General features: G+C 45.0%; 1 protein-coding gene across 8 annotated transcripts in view; it reads left to right on the top strand.

Moving 5' to 3' along the window:
* The window catches only part of GRIP2 (glutamate receptor interacting protein 2), a 364,533-nt gene that overhangs the window by 244,998 nt on the left and 92,707 nt on the right, over positions 1 to 26,828 (top strand). Inside the window, exon 1 of one of the 8 annotated variants that reach the window (XM_083602691.1) lies at positions 3,429 to 4,341. The exons of 6 other annotated variants lie outside the window; for them this stretch is intronic. In XM_083602691.1, coding sequence (XP_083458817.1) covers positions 4,302 to 4,341 — 40 coding nt within the window. In that variant the 5' untranslated portion in view covers positions 3,429 to 4,301. Of the gene's footprint in view, positions 1 to 3,428; positions 4,342 to 26,828 lie in introns of those variants that run through there. One more of the 8 variants, XM_083602690.1, reaches the window with a different exon arrangement.

Genomic DNA, 26,828 nt, shown 5'->3' on the forward strand with positions numbered 1-26,828 from the left:
AAGCAAGTGACTTTGTCCCAAGGTAGAGATGTTACTGTGCATAAATCATAGTGTCGTGGTTAATTTCCACTGTCTGTCACAATTGTCTGTTTCATCCTCTTCTTTTTTAATGGGTTCCAGTGTGTGACCTAAAAGCATGTGAAGACACTACCTTGCTGAAGTTAAGCAGGTCTGATTCTAGTCAGTCATTGGATGGTGACTGCTTGAAAATTTTATGCATGCTGCCTTGTGTTCCATGATGGAAGAAAGGCATGATATGAATGTTAGAGTAAATAAATACATAAAGATTTATTAGGTCTGGCAAACACTTCACAACCCTCATTTGGAGGCAGGTGTTACTGCATACATGTGGGTTATTCTGTATTTGTATCTCTCCATTATATTGAAATTAAGTATTAAGGCAAATCGCAAAAGAACAGAAGCCTCTGGTGGCATAGCCCAAATCATGTCATGAGCCTCCATGCATGATGATTACCAATATTTGGAGCAATTTAAAGCCATAACCTGCTATTTTTAGGTTATTATGCGAGAAAGGGAAGTATCCACATCACCATAGAATTATAGAATTGTAGAGTTGCAAGGGATCCCGGAGATCATCAGGTACAACCTCCTGCATTGCAGGGATCTCAACTAGATCATACATGACAGGTGGTCATCCAACCTCTGCTTAAAAACCTCCAAGCAAGGAGCCTGCCACCTTCTGAGGGAGTCAGTTTCACTGTTGAACAGCAACAGCTCTTACTGTCAGACAGTTCTTCCTGATACGTAGTCAGAATCTCCTTTCTTGTAACTTGAATCCATTGGTTCAGGACTTACCTTCCAGAGCAGGAGAAAACAAGCTTGCTCCATCTTCCTTGTGACAGCCCTTTTGATATTTGAAGATGGCTATCGTGTCTCCTCTCAGTCTCCTCTTTTCTGGACTTAACATACCTAGCTCCTCCAACCATTCCTCATAATGTTTGATTCCAGTAGGTTTATCATCTTGACTGCCCTCCTCTGCACATGTTCCAGCTTGTCAATATCCTTTTTAAATTGTGGTGCCCAGAACTGGACACAGTACTCAGCACGGTTCTTCCATTTCTCCATTTTGTTAAAGAAAGAGACTTCCCATGTCTAATGAAGACAAAAATTTGCACCTCCCATTTGTGGCCATTGTCTTGTACAATCTCTATCACTAGCTTTATTTATTTATTTATTTATTTAAATACATAATACAACATTTCCACTGTTCTACCCATGCTAACTTTCAAAGGGGAAACTTTTCCAGTTATGCAATCAAGCATCTTCATCACCCCATTTTCAGGGTCTTCTCCCCACACCATTTTATTTTTAGCACACTGCATTGGATTCATTAGCGTGAGTTCGGGCATATTGGTGTAGCGTTATAAGAATTCAGTGTTATTAAAAACTCAGGCATGCTGTTCTGAAGCACATCATGAATGGGAAATGCTTGGGCATGAATAGCAGGACAGTGTGTCAAGAATGTTGGGCTGGGTAATCCCTGGCTGTCTGATCTTTAAATAAAGAACTGGCTGGAATGTGCCTTCTTGAAGCTCTTCCCCTCAAGCCTATCCTAAAGGAAGACAAAAGGGGCAGTCGGATAGCACAACGTCCAGCCATTTATTATAGACACAAGCAAGCCAAAGTCGAGCAATTTTATGTCACTCTGGTTTCAGTGAGAGATTTTAAGTATATGCTCGGCTCTCTCAAAAAATCAATATGACATAAAAAGTGTTAACTTTGGTCAGATCGTGGCCAATATGTTATGAAGTGTGGAAAGACAGGGTCGTGCAGGGTGGCCTTGTGGGCTTGCCTTGGATCTATGCCTTCCTTTTGCAATATCAACTCTTCTCCAGAATCTGCCTTGCTACTTTTTGTATGTGTAGCAACCTCAAGGTTTGCTTTCCTTAAACTGGGCAGCCAGTTTGAGGATAAAGTGTTGACACCATGGTTGTAGTACTGCTGGAAAGGTGGGAAGTAAGAGATCATAGGATCATAGAAGTGTAGAGTTGGAAAGGGCCCTGATGTTTATCTAGTCCATCCCCCTGCAATCCCATATGTGGATCAGACCTGCACCCTTGGTGTTATCAGCACTACGCTCTAACCAACTGAGCTATCCAGGTGCCAGATTTCCAAATACACTTGTTGGGCTGAGAGCACTTTTGGTCATTCTGTAGAAGGATCATTGCTGAATAATAAGAGCATCTGCTTTGCATGAAAAAAACCAACCCAGATTCAATCCCTGACCTCCCCAGTTCGGACTGGGAGAGGTTCCTGCCTGAAATCCTGGAGAGCTGCTGTGGGTCAGTGTAAGCAATACTTAGCTAGATGGACCAATGGTGTGCCTCAGTATAAGGCAGCTAAATATATTTCTACATGGGCATTGACTCCTAGGGGCCAAGGTAGTTTCGGCCCCATGAATGTATTGGGGCCAAATTGGGCCCCCTCAATTTTCAGAAGGCATTTGGCTCCATCTGCTGGCTCCTTGCGATGGCGCATCATGCGCCCCCCCCCCCCCAATCCTCTGGAGAAGCCAGTGCCTCTGTATTCCTGTGAGGTTGTGGCAAGCAGTCAGGTAGAAAGTTCATCTTTTCTTCTTCTTTGCATGTCCATGACATTTTAGTACTGAAACCAGTTCAGCAACCCAGTGCAGCGTTTTCTCCATAAAGATTGCAAGCATTTGCAAAGCCATAGACTATGGGCATATGCAGGTGGAGTGGTGCGCAACTGTCCGGCACATTGAATCAGTGCATTGAATATATGTAGCTCAGTCAGTAGAGCTTGAGATTCTTAATCTCAAATTTGTGGATTCAAGCTTTACGTTAGGGGAAAGATTCCTGCATGACCCTTGTAGTCCCAACTCTTCAGACTAAAATGAATTAGTAGCCTCAGCTTGAGTGACCACCGCCCAAATTTCTTCCTGTGCCAGTTGGTACTTCTAGGGAGAAATACTGCTACTTCTCTAAGGTTCAACACTGTAATCTCTGTTGTCCAGCAAGGTGCAGTTGTGTCTGCTCCTTTTCCCTCCTTCATATTAGAGTCCATATTCAGCTTTTTGGTGCTTATTATAAGTAATAGAAGGGGGGAACAGACTCTGCAGAGTGGTATTCAACTATGTTTTACTCAGAGTAGGCCCACTGAAATTAATGAACATAACTACATTAGGTGCATTGATATAAGAGGATTTATTCTGAGTAAAACTTAGCTGCCTACCATCCGAAGTCCGCAAAGCAGGCAATGCGAATCTTCACACGGCTGGCCAGTTTGCCCTGCGAAGAAGGGTTAAATTGAGTTATCAGGCGACAGAACTGCTGCTTCATGCTCCTGTGCCCTGGCTCTGTGTTTAGAGAAGGGAGCATAATGCTTTGGCAGCAGCTTGACATTGCCTTGAAAGGTGCTGGAGGCCGTGCAGTTGTCGGTTGACAAAGGGGGTGGAGAGAGAGAGAGCGAGCAAAGAGTGGCGTGGAGCAGTATTGCAGCACTTGCAGTCTTCTCCCTCACTCTGACAATGTTGCTGCCTGCAACTTAGAATATTTTTTCTCCTTCTCTTTTACCTTTAAGTCATCGCTGCTGCCTTCCAACTTGCACTTGTGCCGCTGGATTGAGCAAAGGGAGGGAAAGCATTTTGGCTTAGAAACACAAAGGAAGAGGTTTAAATCCAGCCTTCTGGGGACTGCTATGGATTTTCTTTTCCTGGGTGAGAGCAACAAAAGACTGCCTGAAAGACAAGAGCGCACCACCCATGTGGGCTGATGGCTGCTCTCCCCCAGCGTGCGCTAAGTTGGAATGCAGATGGGAGTGAAGTGCCTGCTTTGCCTTCTCTGCGGAAGCTGGGGAGCCAGTGTTCAGTTTTGCCCATGCTGCTTCACCTTCAACCAGAATTTCTTCATTAATGCCTGCGTTTAGAAACTCTTGCCCTGTTCTGCCTCGTGGCCAGCCAGTTTGACAGATCTGTTGCTGGATTTTCTTAAGGGAACATATCAAAGATCTGTTCACCTTTTTAAAATAATAATAATAATAATAATAATAATAATAATCTGCTTTCCAAATCTAGAGATCTCGACTGACATCGCTTTTAAATTTTATTTCAAGGGAGTGTACCATGTGTTGGGTGTCAGTCTGGTAGAGTCAATAGGACTTTGTTCCGTTTAAGTGGAGGAGTGCAGTAAAGCCCTACTCTCTTGTGGGAGACAGCCTGAGAGAGCGAGGCTGCTGTAATGTGATTCCAGTGCCATCCAAGGCGGAGAGAGAGGAGTGCCTCTTGCAATTTAGCTGAATGCTTTGATAGATAAATAGCAGACATGCTTTGCGGGCTGAAAAAGGATTTGCAGTCAGACTTCGGTGAGTGAGACTTAAAATATTACCTTACATTTCTTTTCATTTGATCTGATCTTCTTTGTGAAAGAAACTTGATCCTTCGAACTTTATTTCAATTCATTTTTAATATTTTTTTTTTTACAAACGTGATGCCCACCTTTACTAAAAGTCTCTCAAAATCTGTTTTGCTCTTTCGCTGTGGTTTCCATGCTTTTGTTTTAAGCAGCTGTGTTTATGTGTTCACTTGCATGTAATTAATTTGACTTTGTCACCTTGGAAACTGTGGGCTGCTATACTGAACACCTCTTTTAAAAGTCTTTTTGTAGCTTTCATGTCTCCCCCCACCCCACCCCGTGGGGGATTTGTGTGTAGCTCCGTGTAATTTTGTATTTCCCCTTTTACTATAAAGCTGAGCTTGCATAGAAAAGACTAAGGAGCAGCTTTTGTGAGTAGTAAAGGAGCATGCTAAAAATAGGCAGCCTGCTAACTCTGTGCAGTGGTCTTCCTAAGATCAAGTAGTCAGTCTAGTGTAATAATATAACACATTAATGGTTCTAATTCACTAGAAAATTGCCTTATGATGGAGGGCTGTTCCGCACATTGCAGATTAAGGGTGTGTAGACCCAATGCACAGGTAGACCCAATGTACACCACCACATTTGAAATTGGCTGAGTGCATCTATTTTACCGCGTGTTCACAATGAAGCAATAAGCTGCGGGGTGGCCCTCAGGAACTGCACTCTATGATAGTTTACTTTCGCAGAAAATGACCACACTTATTTCTCTCTCTGTTTCTTTTCATCTCTGAGAAGAGTGCTAATGAGTATTCATTCTGCTGTGATTTTGCAAGCTGAATAGATTTTACAACAACCTATTGTTAGAGAGAGCTGGCGGTGATAAAATGTGATTCATGCTTAATTATGCTCACTGAGTTCCACTGTCACCCTTGGGTTTTTCAGCTGCGGCAGGAAGGTTGTCTTCTTCTGACTTAGGTGGTCTCCTTGTAAAAAAAAGAAAGAAAAGTTCAGCACTTTGAGAAAATGGACTACCCATGTTAGTTTGTTGTAACAAAGCATCAGAAAATGAATCCATGTGTGTGCTTGGACACACATGTTGGTTCAGGCACATACTTGTAACCAACCCAAGAAGTGTGTGTGTGCATGTGTGCATGTGTGCACATCTCCCAACTGAGGATAACACTTCATTCATCTGATGAAGTGAACTCGATCCAATGACTGCTTATGTCACATTAAACGTGGGTGCTAAGGTGCCACTAGACTCTTTGTTAATCTTTAAAGGGTAACTTCTTCTTGACCTGCCTCTCTGATCTGATTGAATAAATGAACAAGGAAAGGCAAAGTAATAATCCTGTGTTGGCTTCTTCCACAACTGCCCTCTTAACCCTGTTTTATATGATAAAAAGATGCAATTTGGATATATTAACCTAGTTTTGTCTGCTCATGTATTCTTTACGGCAATTAGCCATGCTTTAGGCCAGCTACTTAGTTTCATAAGAGAACTTCACCCTTTTAGTAGGAGAGGACACTGAAAACCCAGGATAGTTTGGCAAAAACTGATACTGTAGACTTGTCCCTGTTACTGACAGACCTTTTTAAAGTCCATCCACTTCTGCAGTGGTATGTGAAAGTTTAAAGCTGCATAAACTCCACTTCAGGCAAAATGGAAAGTTAAGTTATTTTTAAGCTTGCTTCTCTTCACCTGTATCAACATTCACATGTGAATACTGATAATCCCAGATGCCTGGCCATGCATATCTGAAAATGGGTATTTTTGAAGAATTAATAGGCCGCCCTGCCATATAAATACTTCAAAAATGGCTTATAGCTTAGTTTCTTCACATTTTGGTTGTATACCAGGGAATGTCGACTGAGCATATTTCTGTTCAACATTCACCAAGGTGCACCTCAGTTTTTAGACATTTGCAAAACTCATCTGGAATTGTAGCTATTTAAATGTTAATAATAACACTAAATTTTAGACATTCACTGTAGGCACATGTATGTTATAGGCAAATATTAATATATGTGGGAGCTTTCAGCTCAGTAAAGATTCCACTGCCTTTTGTAATTCCCAGGACCAATATCACAACCTTCTACCAATTTCCCCATTACTGGACCGTAAGTTCTTTATCCCCCCACTCCCACTTTTTGTGAATTCTGTTGGTGTTTTGTTCCTTATTAAAGTATAGTTACATTAAAATCTTTTATATTTAGATGTATCACATACAGGCATAACTTTTAAAAATAATTAACCCAAGCCTTTTTTGAATTAAATTCTTAAATATCATCCACCGATCATCTTCTAGTTTTGTACTCTTATTTTAAATTTATCACTTTGGGTGTATATTTACTGCTTATTTTTCCTTTTCTGAACACTGCTCCAATATGTTATAATATGAGTGGTTTATAAATATTTATAAATAATCATATAGAGATTGTGTTTGGATTTGTGTGTGAACCGTTTTTTGAATTTGTGTAAGATAAACAGTGGAATAGCGACAGAAATCGTGGTGACAGGTGAAAGACAAATTTGTACTGCCTCCTATTCCATTGACTGCTGCTAAGTCCTGTTACCACACACACAACTCCCTCCTTCCAAACTCAATCATCACGTATTGAACTAAGTTGGTACCCCATGACTGGGCCCTGGGCACTCCAGGTGCTGATCCCTATGTGGAAATGCCTGTGGACATGACCCACCCATCTTTTAAGTCTGAGGATGGGACGTTCCCTATTGGGCAGTGTAGGATTATGTACTATACCTTGGTGCCTTCTTTAGGCATTCTAGCCTGTGCTGACTTGGATGCCTCTGAAGATACCATTGCCCAATTTGGCATGATGAGGGAGGTGAGAAGTGAGGTGGGTCCAGGTCAGGCGGCTGCTTCCCATAACATAGCATCAGCCATGGAATGGGAAGATGTGGTGTCATCTGTGGCTGCAGGGATGAAAGAGAATTCCAGGTAACTGGTACTTGAAGAGATTCTTTGTTGCCTCCATCCCCACTGCCTCATGATAAGCACAGTTGTGTGCTCCGCAGAATGTCTCTTCATTCTCCGTTCATCTTCTCAGTAAGTCTTATGCCATTGGCACTCTAGCCATCGTCTGCTTGTTTCATAGCTTCCTGGAATAGCAGGGCATGTTGCAGATTCCACAGCATTTTCATAGATGCATTGAAAAGAAACAATCAGTAACACCTCAGTATTTCCAATTGACAGATCCTCCACCACCTTGTATTTAAGCACCTCTTGGCTGAACTTTCCTCTTGCCTTCTGATCTTCTTCCCCCATTAGGTGCCACCTGTCTTAAGTAAGGCTCTCTGTACCTAGAGGACCAAGGTCTTGACCTGATTGCCCCTTGCACCCGTACCCGACCACATATGAGTGCATGTAACCATTTTATACCCCATGGTCTGGAACAGTACCATACTCTACCTTGTGGTGTACACTTCTTGTAGATTTGGTGATAAAGTGGTTTATTTCGCTCTCTCTAAAGAAATAAGATAAACATAGTGTGTATTGCAAACATAACAAAGGCAGAACATTCATAATCCTCTATATAGGATTTGCTTACCACAAGGTCTAAAAGCAACCTTGGAGGACAAATGCTAGTGTACAGGGCCATGGATATAACAGTGGCTGAGGGAGAATGCAGTTGTGCTCATGGCCTCCTTGTGAGCTTCCCAGGGCCATCTGGTTGGTGAAAAGAATGCTTGGCTATATAAGCCTTTGGTTTGATCTGGCAGGGCTCTTATGACTGAACCAGGAAGTCACTGGTTCAAACTCACAAGAATGCTTTCGGCAAGCTGCTATTTCCCAACCTCTGCTCCCCTCCTGCAGCAAGTGAGTAATACTATATACTCTGTGGGTTGTTTTTTTTAAGGATAAAATTAATGTAGGTGAGGATAAGGTTAACATTGTTTTTTATTTCAACGCTCTTATAAATTTCCACAAAATTGCTTAGGATTATTTTATTAGGAGAATTGGAAGTACTGAAAATATGACCTTTATTTTTGCCTGGTTCTGACAAGCCAGATGTATGCTCTCCCCTAAAGTGTATTCAAGGGCTTTTTTCCATTAGACTGCTTTCAAACTCTTATGTGCTGTTTGACTCTTGTGTGCTGTTTGACTTAGCAAACATCTGATCTTTGTACAAAGGCCATCGCCATTAACCCTACTGACAGTACTTAGCATGGCTAATGGAACTGTGGTCTTGTCAGGACCAGCAGTTCAGTAATAACAACACAGTCCAGTTTCTGTTCCTTTCCCTGCTCCCCCGCCACCTTTCAGCAGAGGAAAATGTACTTCTTGACTTCCCTCAAACTTACATTTCATAGGCAGTGCAATTTCAGTGATGATAAGCCATTCCTAAGTTTGCCTGTTTTGATATTTAAGAAAATGGGAAGGGGTGGGTTTTATCTTGTCACTCTGATGATAAGATCTATACTGGAAAAAGCCATGAATAATTTTTTCCTCCTGCAGGCACTAATCTTAATGATACTACTGTACTGAGAATCGTGAGCTTGATTGTCAAACGCAAAAGCAAACAGTTCTCTACAAAGCCTAGAGCAGGTATCTTCAACCTTTCCAGACCCAGGACTCATGTTTAACCCAAACATGCATTAGGGGATCCATTCCTTAATCTTTTCCCATATACTTGAATGGTGGTAGTGCTCCTGTTGCAACCCACATTGGATCAGGCCACAACCCACCAGCTGAGAGAGTCGTGACATAAGAGTATAATAACACTTCACTGTTGGTGAAATGGAGATAATATTAGGAGGATATTATGAACCTGTGATGTTATTTCTGCAAGGCCATCTTCGGGGTGTATATACATGAATCTTTTCAAAACTCCAAATTCCTCTTTTTGGTCCAAAAACCAAAACACCAAGTTGGCCTTGGTTCAGTCACATCTTCCATTTTCTAAATGTGTTTCACTTTTCCACCCCATCTTGATTTTTTACAAAAGAGGGGACCACTGAAGGAAAGTTTGCTCCCATATTGACCTGCCTGTCCTATGTGGTCATCTGCTGATGCTCATCTCCAACAGTCCCTGTCAGTAGTATAACATCTTAAGGGCGGTGGGTATCAGCCAAGGAGGGCTCCTCAGCTGTGGTGCAGCAGTGGCCTGAGACATGCTTGTTTGCATGAGGCAAAGGGCAAGATGGCAGCGCCGCCATCCCATTCCACATACACAAACTGACGAGTCTGAGAGTTGACTTTTACTTCAACACTTGGGATAGCGTCTTCCACCACACCTGAAGACAGTGGATTAGATTGGGGGTGCAGGGCCCAACACTTTCCTCCTCTCTTTTGTCACCACCCCTCCCAAGTTTGCTGCCTTGATGAAGCTGCCCATAATCAGGCCAGACCAGCCTGGGACCCTCTCTCACTTGGGGAGCTTGCCTGGTGTTTACCAGCATTGAAAGGATAAGGACATAGTTAAACCGTGGAACCGAAAACTCTCACAAGCCATAGTGATGGCCACCAATGCAGATGGCTTTAAAAAGGGACTAGACAAATTCACAGAGGAAAAGGCTATCAGTAGCTACTAGCCACAATGACTATATACTATTTACATTTTTGGCAGCAGCATGCCTCTGAATCCCTGTTGCTGGGACAGCACTGTTGAAGTCAGGCCCTGCTTACGGCTTCATAGATAGGCATCTGGTTGGCCTCTGTGAAAACAGACTGCTGAAGTAAATGGGCCTTTGGTTTGATCTGGTAGGACTTTTCTTTTGAGCCTTCTCAAGTTTTTAGAAAGTCTTTCAACTGACTTTTTTATTCTATTTATACATAACAGGTGCTGAGTTTTAGGCTGTCTTGATTCTGTTCTTTGTTGTTGTTTTTGCACTGATGTGCTTTTTAATTGTAAGTAACTCTGGAAACTGATGGTGAAGGATGGTATAGAAACTTCTTAATGAGTAAAAAAATAACTTTAAGCGCAATAGGTTTCGGTATATTGGGCCCAACAATGTTGTGAAATTTCCTAATTTCATCTCAGTGTGACTAACCTATGTACTTTAGGCTTCTCTAAAACTAAATTGTAGTTCCAGCCGCAGTGGTGGTTCCTTAATGTTGCAACAGGTGTGCATCCTCCAATCCCCCAGTTATGGTGGACATCACATGTTCTGTCCAGCCAGAGAAGAAGGACCTTGTGCTTTGTATATCTGCAAAAGAAAGACGCAAAAAGGATGCCTTTCTCTCTCTGCTTGTTCAGGCCTGATAAAAAGAAAGTTAGAAAGTGTGGATCAGAGATGGGTTGGGTGCTAAATTTAGGTCCTCCGTGATGCTGAATGCCAGCGTTATATCTGGCAATATTACTTCACGTTATTGGCACGTCCTGTACTTTTTTTGTTGGGGCAATTCAGATAGCAGTGATACACAAAGTTGCTCTCCTGTGATCTCTACCACAATTGTAAGCTGGAACCTAGAGTCAGAGGGAGCTAGTTTTCAAATCTGCATGTCAGCAGGAGTGAAGTTAGCAACTGCCCACACTACACCATCCCTTTCTTGTTGCTTCTTCAATTTTCCTTTCCTTACCAGTTTTATTTTTCAGTGCCACATAATACTGGTACATTTTTTTCCAAAAAAAAAAATTGCTGTGTTTTTTGTAGCCTTGAGTGTTTACCCTTCCAGCAAACCCTTCATCATTTGTTATTCAGATCTTATTTATAGGAAATTGTGGGTGAGGTAATTTCCCAAGGCTATACAATTATAGGGAGCTTGGTCCTAGATCCGTCAGAACAAACCCAATTTTCTATCCCCTGAATTGCACTGGCTTAGTAACTTGTGAGCATTCCTTCTGCCTAAGTGAGCATCTCCCTTCTGTGGAACAGAAGTTGCTGCCTAAAATATATATAATATAGAGTTCACACAAGTATCTACTGTCAAAACCCATTAAGCTCACCCCCATTTTTATTATACTAATAAGAATAGAGGTTTTTTCCCCCACTGGCTCTCTGTGTGTGATATCTATATAAATAAATTGTTCAAGGCTCTAGTAATTATATGCTCACATATGAAGGCTTTTTAAAAAGTATCTTTTCCCAGCCATTTTCAGCTGTAGATGCAGATAAAAATATCTTTCTCCCAGATTTTTTTTTAAAGAAACTAGAAGTCTACAATTATGCGCTCAGCCTTCACTCAATTCATCCTGAAGGAAGTTGCTTCATGGGAAATTTATATCCTAGCTTCGGTAGATGCCAACGTACTTGGCAGATGTGGGCTTTTAGGAAGAAAGAAATGAAAATTGCCTTGTAGCAAATTGGGCCCCCACACCTGGGAACCATGAAAGGCTGGCATGCAATTTTTTTTAATCACTGCTAATTTGCCTTGCATATTTTTGGTTCCTGAAATGGACTCATGAAAGTGATTAGCCTTGTCAAGATGTGAAGAGATGTGCACACTTAATCATGCCTAGCAATTGATGTGGCACTTAACTTGCAAGTTTACGAAAGGGCACACGCAACATGAAAGGATTTGTCTTTCTCCCCTCAACAAGTCATCTGCCCTTTTCACCCAAGACCTCTGGTAACTACCAACTATGTCTCTGAATGAAACTGAGGGATGAAGAGGAGAGGCGAAGCTTCAAAGCAGTGCTGAAAAATATATTTATCAAATAATAACAGTCCTAATGAAATGAAATGAAACCTATTTTGCCTGATGACATCATCCCTCAGAGGAACAACACAATAGTTTTCTGGTGAAGGCAACAACTGTCTTGTTTTATTAGGACTCTTTTTTATTTAACAAAACTATTATCTAGCAGTTGTGAGGCTTTGCTGCCTCTTTTGCTTCCTCTTCTTCTAAATGTCAGGCTAGAAAAAGGAGAAACCTGTGTTATGCTGGCTCTTTCAACATGAATTAAATTGTTGTAATTCTAAACTTTGACTGCATAGTTTTTATTGTGTGGGTGTGTGTGGTGGCCCTGCCCATTATAGCATTGACTCCACCCACTTCCACCATCATGTGACACCCCTCACCTGCAAGGTTAACCTAGGGAATGCAGTCTTCAGGTTCTCCACAGCTGCTCTAATACATTTACTTAGCCATAGTAATATTTGAGATAGTTTAAAAACAGGCTGAGAGGCATTGACTAAAAGGATTGTTGTGAGGATTAAAAAAGGAGAGGGAGAACCGTGTACAAAAGGTGGGACATCATAAACTTTTTTAAAGCTAGTGGCCATCATCATCACATCTTTGAACAATGGGTCCTTTGTTGATATTTCACCTCCAATCTGGGGGGAGGGTGCAAGAAGCCTTATGCTCTTCTTCAAACTCCTTGTGGTTCTACAGCTGCTATTCCAACAGAGCCTTGTGAAGCCACAGAATCACCAAGCCCCCATCAATCTCCCTAGGGACCCACCCGTTTTAATCTCCCACACTTCAATAATCCAATCCTATGGCATGCTGTGTTCCTTTTACAAATGAAGGCACCTAATTCTCACAAGTACAACAATTATTGCAGTTATTAATAGCAGTGGCGTAGCGTGGGGGGTGCAGGGGGGCCGGCCGCACCGGGCGCAACATCTGGGGGTTAGGGTTAGGGGGCGCAAATCCACGGGTTAGGGGGCGCAAATCCACGGGTTAGGGGGTGCAAATCCACGGGTTAGGGGGCGCAAATTACTTGCCTTGCCCTGGGTGCTGACAACCCACGCTACGCCACTGATTAATAGCCCACCTTCTAGGATGTAAATCCTCCCAAGGTGCCTTACAAGCTGCATCCATTCATTTGTTTTATTTCAAAGATTATTAAGCAATATAAACATACACCAAGTCATCAGGATGTTTCTGGCAGAAGATGTCTCTGTGGGAAAAGATGGTCCAGGTATCACAGGAGCATTCCTGGTATCCTTCCCAGGAGGCCATTGGCCCTGTGGCAGCAGGGAAGGCAGGGCAGCTGAGGGAAACTCCGGTGATTTCTCTCTCTGCCCTTCTCACTTGCTGCTTTCAGTCTGACAGATGCAATGCAAGTATAATTTGCTCTCATCTCTCTTTTTGTTTAACAAGTTGTGTTAAGAGCTTTCCTTGTTCACTCAAGTCTATAGTCAAGGGTGTTCACACTCCCTCCCTCCCTTTCTCTCTCTCTCTCTCTCTCTCTCTCTCTCTCTCTCTCTCTCTCTCTTTCTTTCTGAATAAGGGTAGTAATTAGGATGGAGACCAGGATTACAATGAGAGTCTAGAAAGAAAAATACAGTGGAACCTCGGGTTATGTACCGTCCTCCTTACGAACGCTTCGGGTAACGAGCTCCGCTAACCTGGAAGTAGATGCTCCAGGTTGCGAACTTTGCCCCAGGATGCGAGCGGAAGTCACACGCCGGTGGCAGTGGGAGGCCCCATTAGCAAAATTGCGCTTCATGTTAAGAACAGTTTGGGGTTAAGAACGGACCTCCGGAATGAATTAAGTTTGTAACTGGAGGTACCACTGTAATTAGCACTGATTTAAACTGGGTTGTATCAAAGCCATTTCACTTGCAGAATGACTTACGCTGGCACAGTGGAACATTCCCTTCCATGCCTCCCCCCAATTTGCTCTGGAGAATAAGGGGACTTTCTCTTTCTTATTTCCTTCAACACCCCTACCCTTTCCCCTCAGAAAAGGAAGACTTTCCTTTCTCTATCCACCACCTTGGCACTATTCCTACTGAAATGCTATGCAGCCCATCAAGGAGCCTGGGATCCCTCTCAGTGTGGTGTAGTGGTTAAGAGTGATGGACTCGTAATCTGGTGAACCGAGTTCGCTTCCCCACTCCTCCACATGTGGCTGCTTGGTGACCTTGGGCTAGTCACACTTCTCTGAAGTCTCTCAGCCCCACTCACCTCACAGAGTGTTTGTTGTGGGGGAGGAAGGGAAAGGAGAATGTTAGCCGCTTTGAGACTCCTTCGGGTAGTGATAAAGCAGGATATCAAATCTAAACTCTTCTTCTCCTCCTCCTCAGGCTGCTACTAGGCAACAGGGGCTCATGCTAAGCACACGTGTGAATTTCTGTATTGCTTCTGCTAAACTTGTAACTAACTCAAAATATGTAATTTATTATCAATTCTATTCAAATTCAGCAGGGAACATCCTCAAATCTTCCTCTGCTACACTGCCAAGTTTCAAATCAACCAGTTGAACTATTTTCTAACTATAAGCCATCTGCTGCCCCACCAATTTTCTCATGAGGGCAAGATGCGGTTCACCCAACTCACACTTAAGTTGGGGTCATGACTTTGGCTCTGTAATTCATATTTTGCTTTGATCTGCTATTTCCACTGATAAAAGAGTATTCCACTTGCACAAGGAATGTGTTGCAATGGGCAGACCTGCCCAAGACTTCTCTGGAATTCATCCAGAAAATTAATTCAAGGTATAATAGGGATGAATTGAACCTGTCGATTTTAATTTCGTTCAGTTCACCACATTTCTTCATTTTGTAAAGTAGTTTAAACTAGAAAATTTGCTTAGGGGGAAAAAGCACAGAAATTAGTCAGCATTTTAGTGTGCATTTCTCCTAATATAAACTGCCCTGAGATAATGCATTTTTGTATGTTATTTACATTGATATGTCTTTTTAAGATCACTCTGCCTCGTATATGTATATTTGTATATGGAGAATTGCATTATAAAATTTGATGAAGTGTGAATTTTTGAAGGATAACTATGTTTTCATCGTATATTAGTTTTGGAAGTGTGAATTGGGTAGGTTCTCATTAAAATGCAAACACCCAAATTTGTCCCCTCCACCCAAAACTCTATATTACATTGCCTCACTTTGTATAACTTACCTGAATGAGGGAGGGAGAAGTATGGGACTGCTTCCAGGGATTCTGTAATTGTGATTTTCCACCTGCTATTGACTTACTTTTTCTATAACTGTCCAGTTTTCAACATCTTTGTGCAAATATCCTTGTCCCAATGTAGATGAAGCGGTTCCTATCCAAGCCATGTACCATTGGGCAATGGATGGCTTTGCTGCTTAAATCTACAGATGTTTCTATCAGTTCTGAAGTGCTAACATCTGTGCTGCATGTTTTCATTTTCTAATGACTCCTGTTTGCTTGGATGCATAATCCACACACAAGCTGGTATTTATTTTTCTGAAATACAGCTACTTTGCTGAACGCTGGTTAGAGAATCATATTTGGAGAATTAAATCTTCATAAGGTTTAGGATTGATTGAATAAAAAGGTAAAGGTAAAGGACCCCTGACAGTTAAGTCCAGTCGCAAACGACTCTGGGGTTGCAGCGCTTATCTCGCTTTACTGGCTGAGGGAGACGACGTTTGTCCGCAGACAGGTTTTCCGGGTCATGTGGCCAGCATGACTAAGCCGTTTCTGGCAAAACCAGAGCAGAGCACAGAAACGCCGTTTACCTTCCCGCCGGAGCGGTACCTATTTATCTACTAGCACTTTTTGGCATGCTAGGAACTGCTAGGTTGACAGGAGCTGGGACTGAACAATGGGAGCTCTCCCCGTCACGGGGATTTGAACTGCTGACCTTCCAATCAGCAAGCCCAAGGCTCAGTGGTTTACACAACAGTGCCACGAGCTTTGCAAATTTGAAAGGGGGTGCGCAGGATTGAAAGGCTGTAAAAACCCTAAAGGCAACCACTTATATACAACTTTTAGACTATGTTGGAACCTCCTTATGTTCTTCATCTCCCATTGATTTAAGCTCATTATCAAATTCTGCCATAATCCTTTCAACGTATTTTTATGTGGCATCACCTGCTGTAGGTATGGTTCTGTTCATTCACTACCAGTTTACTTGTGTATAAGGGTGGGGGGAGTTTTGGCAGGCTCACTAATAACCTCAGTCCTTTTTAATACCTCTCAAAAGGCACTGGAGTAGTAGGTTAAACTTGGAAATTGTGCTTTCCAAGTGCAAAGACACTGAGGCATAAGGGAATGCTTGCAAAGATAGGGTTGGGAGAAAGTATGGACTTGATTAAGTCTACTTCCATTGTGAGCCATGAGCAGGTGTTCCTCAGCCCCAGGAGCAGGATAAAGGACAGCCAGACCAATTGTGGGGGAAACAGGCCACATCGAATACAACAAGTGCACAAGGTTTGCTTGGCATAGGGCATGGATCAGTGATCTGACAACTTTTCTGCTTCCCGATGCCTGGGCCAGCCCAGTTTCTGCTCCCCGTCACACTTTCTGGGGGTTGCCAGCTTAATGGTCACCACTGTGGTGCAGGCAAAGCATATGAGTTCCAGTTTGCAACCTGGGCTGAGAAGTGAAAGGGCTGGCCCAAGGCCTCATAAGGCCTGCCTTGGATTAAATGATTCTGACTGGTGCCTTGCCCACCAAAGTTGTGCTAGAAATAGAAACGCCGGATGATAGTAACTACTCTCACTAGGGGGAAGGTGAAAACCTCACTCAGCATGGGGTGAGTAAAAATCCTTTCTGGCCCTGTCAATCAGCAACCACAGTTCAAGAAGGACACTGACAAACTGGAACGTGTCCAGAGGAGGGCAACCAAAATGGTCAAAGGCCTGGAAATGATGCCTTATGAGGAACGGCTAAGGGAGCTGGGCATGTTTATTATTATTTTTTAAATATTTTTTATTAAAGGTTTTTATAACAATAACAAACATATAACAAATACATAAACAGACATAAACAAAAACAAAACAAAAAACATGTACCATTTCATATCTTAATTTCTTATACCTTTCTTCCCCGACTTCCTCATGCCTCCCTTTTCTGTATTCCAAATTCTTATCAATTACTCAGCAAATCTTCCCTTATTTTAATTTAAATTTAATCTAATCTTCCTTATTCTCCTTGTCTTAACCCTTACTAATAGTAACCGTTTACTTTCCAGTCCAACATCATTCTAACTTTCATTAATTTTGTAGTATTTCTTTAAATAGCCCTTGAACTTTTTCCATTCTTCTTGCGCTGCTTCTCTTCCCTGGTTTCGGATTCTGCTCGTCATTTCTGCCAGGCCCATGTAGTCTATCACCTTCATCTGCCATTCTTCCAGTGTGGGTAGTTCTTGTGTCTTCCAGTACTTCGCAATAAGTATTCTAGCTGCTGTTGTAGCGTACAAAAAGAAAGTTATATCCGTCTTTAACACCCCCTGTCCGACAATGCCCAAGAGAAAGGCCTCTGGTTTCTTAGGGAAAGTATATTTAAATACCTTTTTAAGTTCATTATAGATCATTTCCCAGAATGCCTTAATCTTTGGGCACGTCCACTGTGATGGGATGGTGAGCTGCTTGTGCGTAAAATCCTGATCCCTCAGAGTTTGGCTAAGTTCCCAAACCTCTGTCTGTGATGGAGCTCCTTAAGCATGGCTCCATCAATCGCTCGTTGAATCGGACAGTGGGCGTTTACGGAACTTCTTCCAGCATAAAAGCTCCTTGACGGAAACGCGTCTTCTGGACTCTCGGCGTGACAGTTTCCGCCGAGGAGTGGGTATGCCTACGGGAGGTCCTGAAACCTCTCCACTGTTCCCGCTTGAAGTATCTCTGAGCTCTCCCTCCGACTCACTTTCCCTTGTAACTCCACTTCTCCCCCTGCTGGTCCCCTCCTCCGCTGAGTGGTCTCTCTCACCCTCCATGAGCCCTTTCACCTCCTTCGTCTCAGATGACAGTTCCCTGACATCCACCTCCCCTCTAGGGCCCCCTTCACCCCCTTCCCTCCCCTCCTCTGCGGGAGGCGAGGGAGCAAAACCCCTGAAGGAACCTCCCTCATCTTCCGAAGTTTCGAACACTTCCCTCCACCTTTTGCTGTTCCCGGTTTCCAAGTACTCCTCCTCCTCGGAGTCTGTACCCTCTTCCAACTCCGATTCCCTGAATCCCTCCAGTTCCTCCTCATCGTCGGTGGTGCCAAAGTACTCCCTCCGGAACCTCGCTACTGGTTGAGGTTTCCTGGGGAACCTTTGGTGGAACGTTTCGATCAAGACCTCGTCATGGACCTCCTCTGCCTTCACCCAGGTGTTTTCCGACTCCGGTTCCCCTTCCCACGCGACCAAATACTCCACCTGATTACCCTTCCACCTGGAGTCGATGATTTCCGCCACATAGTTGCGGCTTTCCCTTTCTTCTATGGCTGGCCCCCGTGTGGATACCCCTTCACCTTCCCCCCTGTATGGTGACAGTAATGACCTGTGGAATACTGGGTGCAGTTTCATGTGGTTCGGTAACCGGAGTCTGAAAGCCACTGGGTTGACCTGTTGGATGACCTCAAATGGTCCCAATCTTTTGGGTCTCAATTTCTTGCAACTACCCTTGAACGGCAACCCTTGGGTTGATAGCCAGACCCGACTCCCCACCCTAATTGTTTCACCTTCCCTTCTGCTCTTGTCTGCCTGCCTCTTATATTCTTCTTTGGCCCTTTCTAAGTTGTGTTGGAGTTGACGATGGATCGCTTCCATTTCTTCTACAAAAAGTTCAGCGGCCGGAACACTCCATCTCTCTCCTCCTTCCCCTGGAAACGCCCTGGGGTGGCACCCATAATTAGCCAAAAAGGGGCTCATCCCGGTGGACACATTCTCTGCATTATTGTAAGCAAATTCCGCTAGCGCCAACTTTTCGACCCAATCGTTTTCTCTGTCATTGACATAACACCTCAGGTATTGTTGAAGGATACCGTTTGCCCTCTCCGCCTGCCCATTGGTCTCAGGGTGCCTGGCAGTCGAAAAGTTGACCTCTACGTGCAACAAGCTCATAAGCTTCCTCCAGAACCTGGACGTGAACTGTTTCCCTCTGTCGGAAACCAGCCTCAAGGGGGCGCCATGCAGCCTAAAAATATGTTCTACAAACAATTTTGCTGTCTCTTCCGCCGTGACTGCATGTGAGCAAGCTACAAAGTGACCCATCTTAGTTAACTGGTCTACTACGACTAGTATGGCGGTTTTCCCCTGGGATTTGGGCAGATCAGTCATAAAATCTATCGACACCGCCTCCCACGGTCGTTCTGGTGTGGGTAACGGTTCTAAATATCCCGCTGGTGCCCGCCTTTCTCCTTTGGCTCTCTGGCATTGGTCACACCTTCTCACATACTCCCGTACATCCTCCCTCACCTTGGGCCACCAAAACTCCCTGGTCACCAACCACATGGTCTTGTGTTGCCCAAAATGCCCCGCTGTGGGATTGTCGTGCAGCTGTTTGAGTACTCTCCCCCTCAATTCCCCTTCGGGTATATATAGCGCCCCTTTGTAATACAATGCCCCGTTTCTTTCTTCAAAACCTCCGGGGTCTTCTCCCTCTCCCCTTAAACCTCTGAGCTTATCCTGGGCGTACTCATCATTTACCGTTCCCTCTACCAGTTCTCTTTGCCCCACCCCGGCCGCACCACACACCCAGTGGTCCTCTGGGATAATATGTCTCTCTTCTGGCGCTCCCTCCCCCTCCAAATATTCAGGTTTGCGAGAGAGAGCGTCCGCTCTGATGTTTTCTGGACCTGGCACATAGCAGATTTCAAAATGGAATTTGGAGAACTCCTGGGCCCATCTCACTTGTCGTTGGTTGAGCACTCGTGCCGTTCTCCAATACTCCAAATTCTTGTGGTCCGTACATACTTGTACCTTATGCTGTGCACCAATTAGTAAGTGTCTCCATCTCCGGAACGCTTCGTGAATGGCGAGTAGTTCTCGGTCATATACCGTGTAGTTCCTCTCGGATTTGTTCAGCTTACGCGAAAAGAAGGCACACGGTCTCCATTCCGACTTATTGCTCCCTGGCTGAAGCAGCACCGCCCCCACCGCGCGGTCTGAGGCATCAGTTTCCACTCTCATGGGTTTTTGTAAATCCACATGCAGGAGCTGTTCTTCCGAAGCGAATGCCTTTTTCAATTCCTCAAAAGCGTGCTCCGCCTCCGCCGTCCAAACAAATTTCTTCTTGCTGCTCAGACAGTCCGTGATGGGAGCCGTTAAGTGGGCAAAGTTCTTGATGAATTTACGGTAAAAGTTCCCAAACCCTAAGAACCTTTGCACATCTTTTTTCGTTTTCGGTGTCTTCCATTCCAGCACCGCCTGTACCTTGCCTGGATCCATGGCTAATCCCTTGTCTGATAGGCGGTACCCCAGGAATTCCACCTCCTTGGCGTGGAACTGACACTTCTCCAATTTCACCCACAACTGGTTTGCTTGCAGCTGGCTCAGCACTTCCCTGACATCCTTTACATGCTGCTTCTCATTCTCTGAATATATCAGCACGTCATCGAGAAAGGCCACGCAATTCTTGTAGAGCAAAGGTCCCAGTACATGGTTCATGAGCGATTGAAAACAGGCGGAGCCTGCTTGTAATCCAAAGGGCATAACGAGATATTCGAAAGCCCCTAGGGGGGTGAACATCGTTGTCTTCCATTCATCCCCCTTCTTTATTCGTATCAGGTTGTACGCTCATCTCAGGTCCAGTTTCGTGAATATCTTTCCCTTCCTCACCCTGGTCAAAATGTCATCAATCCTGGGCATGGGGAAAGTCACTGGTTCTGACACGGCATTCAGCCGCCGGTAGTCCACGATCAATCTCGGTTTATCCGTGTTTTTTTTGTCCACAAAAAACACTGGGCTGCCCCCCACCGCTCTGGACTCTCTGATGAAACCTCTCTTCAGGTTTTTGTCAATAAACTCCCTCAACTCCTGCATTTCCCTGTCTGACATGGCGTACAGCTTGCCCACGGGGAGCTGGGCCCCAGGGACCAGGTTAATTTGGCAGTCAAAGTCTCTATGCGGTGGTAGTTTATCTGCTTCCCTTTCGCTGAAGACCTTGCTCAGGTCAGCGTATTGTTTGGGCACCTTCCCTTTGTCCGCCACTTCCATCCCTGCTAGGGAGGCTTTTGCCCTTTCTGGCACCTTTCCCTCTTTGCAGTGCTCCAGGCAATGTGCTGACCCAAAGGAGACCACTCTCTGATGCCAGCCCACTAGCGGGTCATGCAACGCTAGCCAGCTCATTCCCAAAATGACTGGCGCCCCTCCCAGGGTGGCTACATTGAACGCTATCCTTTCAGTGTGCCTTGCCACCCTCATAACCATTGGGACGGTCTGTAGGCTAACTTCTCCCCCCAACAGCTCCCTCCCATCGATCGTGGTGACCTGCAGGGGGTTGCTTAAAGGGAGTGTCTGTATCTGGTGTTCAGCTGCAAACTCCTTGCTCATAAAATTACAGGAGCTGCCTGAGTCCAACAGCGCCTTGGTCTTTAGTGGGTATCCGTTTGCCAGCTCTAGCAGCACCTCTATTACTAGAGCTGGTCTTGGAGGTTCCGGAGTGGGCACTTTTACTGCTCCTTGGCCTGTCTGCAGTGCCCTGACAGCGGCAGACAGGCGTTGGCTTTTACTGGCTCCTGGACTTCCTCCTCCTTCCCCCCAACAGCTCCCGCCATCCCTTGCCATTCCTTTCTTTGTGGGCAGACTCTGGCAAAGTGACCTGGCTGCTGGCAGAGGTAACATTTCTTGGCGCTCTTTCCCTCCTTCTTCCTCCCTTCACTGGGATTTGAAACTGCGCGCGCGCGCGCTGTTCCAACTTCCATCGGCTCTCCGGGCGGGAAACTGGGTTCTGGAATCTCTGGAATGCGGAAATCCCTCCAACCCTCTCCTTTCCCCTCCCGCTTCTCCAAGGCTCTTGCCTCCTGGCGCGCTCCAATGGTCAGCGCTGATTTGGTCAGCTGGTCCATAGACTCCGCCCTGGGCGCCCGGGAAAGTTCGTCTTTCACCGCCGAAGAAAGCCCCTCTTCAAAGAGCATTTGAATGGGTTCCGCCGATAGGTCCCACCCCAATTTATGTATCAACATTGTAAACTCAGTCCAGTACTCACGAACCGATCGGCTCCCCTGTTTGCAAGCCATCAATTGTCTGCGCACCAGTCCCTGTTCAATCTCGCTGGAAAACATCAAATCCATGGCGCGAAAAAACTTCCTCGCGTCCTTCAGCATGTCACTATTCCCTGCCATCAGGGGCCGGACCCAGTCTCTAGCCCCCCCTTCGAGATGGCCAATCACAAACGCCACTCGCGATGCCTCATCGGGAAAGTCGTTAAACTGCAGTTCAAGAGCATACTGCATCTCTGTCCTAAAGGCTTGGTAGTTCCTGGGGTCCCCCCAAAACTTCTGCACCATTCCTGGCATCTTTCTTGCTAGTGTAGCGCCTTTTGCCTTTTCTGCATCCTGCGCCCTCCTTTCTTCTAGCCTCGCCGTTTGCATTGCTAGCTGGAGTTCCAAAACTCTGTACCTTTCTTCCAGAGTTGGACCTTCTCCAGCTCCTGCTGCTCCTCCGGCTCCAGCTGGGTTGCTCATGATGCCTCTCTGCACAAGCTGCTTTCAGGGACTGTCCGATTGCTGTGATGGGATGGTGAGCTGCTTGTGCGTAAAATCCTGATCCCTCAGAGTTTGGCTAAGTTCCCAAACCTCTGTCTGTGATGGAGCTCCTTAAGCATGGCTCCATCAATCGCTCGTTGAATCGGACAGTGGGCGTTTACGGAACTTCTTCCAGCATAAAAGCTCCTTGACGGAAACGCGTCTTCTGGACTCTCGGCGTGACAGTTTCCGCCGAGGAGTGGGTATGCCTACGGGAGGTCCTGAAACCTCTCCACTGTTCCCGCTTGAAGTATCTCTGAGCTCTCCCTCCGACTCACTTTCCCTTGTAACTCCACTTCTCCCCCTGCTGGTCCCCTCCTCCGCTGAGTGGTCTCTCTCACCCTCCATGAGCCCTTTCACCTCCTTCGTCTCAGATGACAGTTCCCTGACATCCACCAAAGGTGAAAGAAAGTACCCTCCTTTTCTTTACATTTCCAACATTTATTATCAGGCAAGTGGTAAATCTTTGCAAGCTTGACTGGGGTTATGTACCACCTATATATCATTTTCATAATGTTTTCTCTCAGAGCATTACATGCCGTAAATTTCATCCCGGTGGTCCACAACTTTTCCCAATCAGCAAACAAAATATTATGACCAATGTCCTGAGCCCATTTAATCATAGCTGATTTAACCATTTCGTCTTGTGTATTCCATTTCAGCAGCAAATTGTACATTTTGGACAAATTCTTAGTACTGGGTTCTAACAATTCTGTCTCCAATTTTGATTTTTCCACCTGGAAGCCAATTTTACTGTCCAATTTAAACGCTTCATTTATTTGATGATAGTGCAGCCAATCTCTCACCTTCCCTTTTAATTTCTCAAAACTCTGCAATCTCAATTTATCCCCTTCCTTTTCCAAGATTTCCCAGTATTTTGGCCACTTCGACTCCATGTTTAACTTTTTAACTGCCTTAGCTTCCATTGGCGACAGCCACCTTGGAGTTTTATTTTCCAGCAAATCTTTATATCTAATCCAAACATTTAATAATGCTTTTCTGACAATATGGTTTTTAAAACTTTTGTGTGCTTTAACCTTGTCATACCACAAATATGCATGCCACCCAAAAATGTTATTAAAGCCTTCCAAATCCAAAATGTCTGTGTTTTCAAGAAGTAGCCATTCTTTCAGCCAGCAGAAAGCTGCCGCTTCATAGTAGAGTTTAAAGTCTGGCAGGGCAAACCCCCCTCTTTCCTTTGAGGAGCTGGGCATGTTTAGCCTGGAGAAGAGGAAGTTAAGGGGTGATATGATAGCCATGTTCAAATATATAAAAGGATGTCACATAGAGGAGGGAGAAAGGTTGTTTTCTGCTGCTCCAGAGAAGCGGACATGGAGCAATGGATCCAAACTACAAGAAAGAAGATTCCACCTAAACATTAGGAAGAACTTCCTGACAGTAAGAGCTGTTCGACAGTGGAATTTGCTGCCAAGGAGTGTGGTGGAGTCTCCTTCTTTGGAGGTCTTTAAGCAGAGGCTTGACAACCATATGTCAGGAGTGCTCTGATGGTGTTTCCTGCTTGGCAGAGGGTTGGACTCGATGGCCCTTGTGGTCTCTTCCAACTCTATGATTCTATGATTCTATTCTATGATTCTATAACCAACCATGTTCCCAGCAGAAGCCCTAGCAACAAGGGAACATCATCTGGTGGGCCACCTTTAGAAAACTTGACAGTACCACCTTCCCCGGTAGATTTGCAAAACTTTGGAGGCTCCTGAGGAAGCCCACAAGACCAGCCAGCCAGGAAATGGTTGTTGCCTCTTAGGCGCTTTCCACGCAAGTTGCACAAGACAGCAGCAACCTGGGAGTTGTCCACTGTGGAACATGAACAAGAAGCAGAATCGTAGGATGGGAGGTTGAAATGTGTAGCCTTGTTCACATGACATGTCCAGGGTGAGGGAGTGGGGTAGGTTCAGAGCAGCATGCTGCCTGCATGCTTTCACTTAAATTTCTGTATGGCATCTACACATGGAAACACATGGGGCTTTCTCCCTAGTCCTGTTCACTTGTTCTCCCACACGCACACACCTCGTGGATTACAAGCTTGTTGGCCCTGCCCCCAGATTGGTGGTTTTGTTCCTGCAGCCCCACCCCCAACATGTATCCTCTGAGTTCCCTGCAAATCTATTTTTTGCACCAGGCCTCAGAGAACACGTTCAGAAAGCTACAGAAGTTTGTCTTTTCCATAAATGGGATACCACCTGAGTTGCCCCTGATGAAGGATTTCCTTAATTCCAAAACACGTTGGGCATAATAAAACATCTTGGCACTCCCTGGGCTTTTGCTGACAAAGGACTGGCACCAACTAGCTTTATTCACAACCCTTAAAAGCTTAGCTGGGCGGCTGCTTAAGCTTGCCGAAGCCCACTTCCTTTGTTGCTGCCAGTGCCTCCTGGTAGGCACGATTATCTGCTTCTACCTGCGCTTGGTCATATTCAGGGCAAGATTTTCCCCATTTTGACTCCGGCCATTGTCTGGCCTGCTTTATTATCCATAGCTCAGCAGAAAGCCATGAAGCTGCCCAGGTTCCACAGCAATGGAAAAGATAAGTAGGCGTGGGGGAGAAAGTTGTTTCAGTTCACATTTTAAAGGCAAATCTACCTGATTTGCACTTTCTGAAACGATATGTGAACTGAAGCACAGCCACCCTTTGAAATCTGTGCTTATCTGAATTTGGTAGCGCAGTTCTCCAGCGAAGTGTACAAAAATGCATATGCTGAGGTAAACTGTGCATAGAAATGCATATATTAGTAAAGCTAATACACACAAACGCATTACATTAGGGGGAAACGCTTGCAGAAATGTGCATGTTAGAAAAATGTGTGCGTTAGGAGAAATGAGCATTAAAACGCTGACACATTTTCATGAGGATTCTTTTAACAAAAGGATTGTAAAGAGCTGTGGATATGGTGTAGACCTGAATTTAAGACTCAAGAAAAGACCACCTGAGAGAGTGACAGATTTGTTCATCCCTACTTAAGAGAAGCCCTATTAATGTCCCTGTTCATCTCCCCATTCAGTAGAGTGTGAGTAAGGCTTCAACAGGAGCACTAGATGTCCTCCCTAAAAGAGGGCACGTGTTGCAGTGAGACCTGGAGACCGACCTCTTGTGTTGTGGGTGGGTTAGATTGGTCAGCCACAACACCCGATTGGTAGGTCCCTCGATGTTGGGTTTAATCTGGCCAATGGGGCACAGTCCAAATGGATTGAGGGACCAATATATACCCATGCACGTGACCCAGAGCTTCCTCTTTCGGCTTGTGCATTCGGAACACCTGCCTACCTCTCCCTACTCTTTTTTGCGATTGACCTTGCTACGCCGTCATGTGTCGTCTGTCATTGGAACAGGGGCACAGCAGGAATTTCCCCACTTGGCTGATTGGCTGTTGCCATTTGGGTTTCATCTGCCACGTAGCAAAGCGTCACAACTTGTAAGGTTGCGAATAGGCACTGGTTCAGGTGATAGGGATGGAAGAATGGTCTCGCCACCCCTATGTGAAGGGTATTCCATTAAAGGAATCCAGGGACTCAACTGGTTTGGTCAACCCCCGAGAGGGAGTTGTGCCCATGCCTGAGTCCAGGGGAGCATTTGGGGGGTGAACATAGTCTGTTCCCGGCTTTTCAGGTGTTCACCCTTGGCTGATCTATGCTGGTGCTCCGGGTCAGCACTGCCTGCAAGGGTGCAGGGAGCTAGTCGAACCAGAGCCTATGCAACCACTCACTTTCTGTAATCAATAAAGTTGTGGCCTAAATTATGCCAAAAACCAAAACTAAAATTTGAGTCAAATGTGTCTTTATTTAGCGGGGAGGTCTCTGGGTCTGAACATGCAACTATGTAGCTAGAAAAGAATTCAGGAATCTCTTGGATTCCAGAAGTATCCATTAATGTTGCTGTCCTATTAATTTAGCCTGTGATTCTGTGCCCCAGGCCTATAGCCTTTGCGGGGGGGGGCATTTTGGGGCAAGGCCCCCACTACTGGACCAGACTGGCTCCTGTATGTAGGCCAAGAGTGGTGATGGAAGGTGATGGGAGTCAGGTAGATAGCTGTGCCAGCCTGAAACTGGTTCACCAGCTGGCAGCAGGGCCAACTTGGGGTCCAATAGAGCCCGAACCAGCTCAGCCTCACCCCCTCCCTCCCACCGCAGAAGCGGAGTGCTTCAGGCCCCACTTTGCAGGTGGTGACTGGCAGGAGCTGGTGGAACT

Source organism: Podarcis filfolensis, assembly GCF_964270895.1.
Source record: "Podarcis filfolensis genome assembly, chromosome: 2".
NCBI lineage: Eukaryota > Metazoa > Chordata > Lepidosauria > Squamata > Lacertidae > Podarcis > Podarcis filfolensis.